The sequence below is a fragment of the Phytophthora parasitica genome (genome assembly GCF_000247585.1).
Source record: "Phytophthora parasitica INRA-310 unplaced genomic scaffold supercont2.475, whole genome shotgun sequence".
Taxonomy (NCBI): domain Eukaryota; phylum Oomycota; class Peronosporomycetes; order Peronosporales; family Peronosporaceae; genus Phytophthora; species Phytophthora nicotianae.
The window spans coordinates 1-918 of NW_008649461.1; the positions used below are offsets into that span (position 1 = coordinate 1).

A 918-nucleotide genomic window follows, 5' to 3' on the forward strand; every position below is an offset into this window, starting at 1 on the left:
CCACACGCGCTCCTACAACCGGATCGTGAACTCCACGCGAAACTGGATAGGTCGCGTACGCTTGGGTTGAAACTTGGTGATTGTGGGTGTACATTCCATTCTTCACTTGTAGTTGCCCTCGAGCCACGTTCCATTGAACCACAAAGCGAAAGGGACAATCCGTCAAGCGAATGTGCTGGCGAGGCCGCGTCCCTTCGCTTCGTGATTTCCGCTTCTTCCAGCCATGAGTGCATATGTACACTCGTTGGCAGGGATCGCACCCTTCAGGTAGTAATATAGAGTCATCATCTGCTTTCTTGGTCTTCTTCAACCGCTTCAGTCGCTCAGCCCGAGACATGGTCTCCTTAGCAGGTAGAACCTGCCTCGTTCTCTCGCAGTACTGTACGACGTACTGCTGCCAGGCGTTCCAGGACGGATGCCACACAGCTGGCGGGTCCACATCCACAGAATTACCGCTCTCATCGTTGTCTCCAGACTCCACGGACACCATTTCGAAACCAGGTGTCTCCTCCCTCTCGCTGCCGTCACCACCTGCCGTACCAGAAGCCCCTCCACCCGTTGTCAGGTCGTCTCCACCAGCTTTTGCATCGTTACCAGCGGGGATTGGCCGCAGCACGCCACCCCCTCGTCTCCCTCGCTTTCAACACTTCCTAAGGCTTCGTTCACCTGATCCTGCGCACTAGAACCTCCTCCAAGCAAAGGTGAACACACATCAGTACCTTGATACGCTTGCGAGGCCTCTTGTCCTGCTTCGGTGGCCTCTTGTCCTGCTTCTGGGGCGTCCGCAACGTCTTCGCCAGCAACTCGAGCCATTTTACCTGTATAACCGCAACTGAACGGGATTTCGTTTCTCCCTCAATTCGGAATTAGCGGTTGAAATCGGAATTAAGTGACTTGGAATTTATGCAATGGTTTTTT

At 54.0% G+C, this 918-nt stretch overlaps 1 protein-coding gene across 1 annotated transcript; it reads right to left on the reverse strand.

Annotated features, from left to right (window-relative positions):
* Positions 1–12: 12 nt before the first annotated feature.
* Positions 13–813, reverse strand: PPTG_20338 (hypothetical protein; the record flags this gene model as incomplete). The annotated part of the gene is made up of 3 exons (XM_008919074.1): positions 13–30; positions 107–579; positions 648–813. The coding sequence occupies 3 exons, from the start codon at positions 811–813 to the stop codon at positions 13–15; spliced, it is 657 nt and encodes a 218-aa protein (XP_008917322.1).
* Between the last annotated feature and the right edge of the window lie 105 nt (positions 814–918).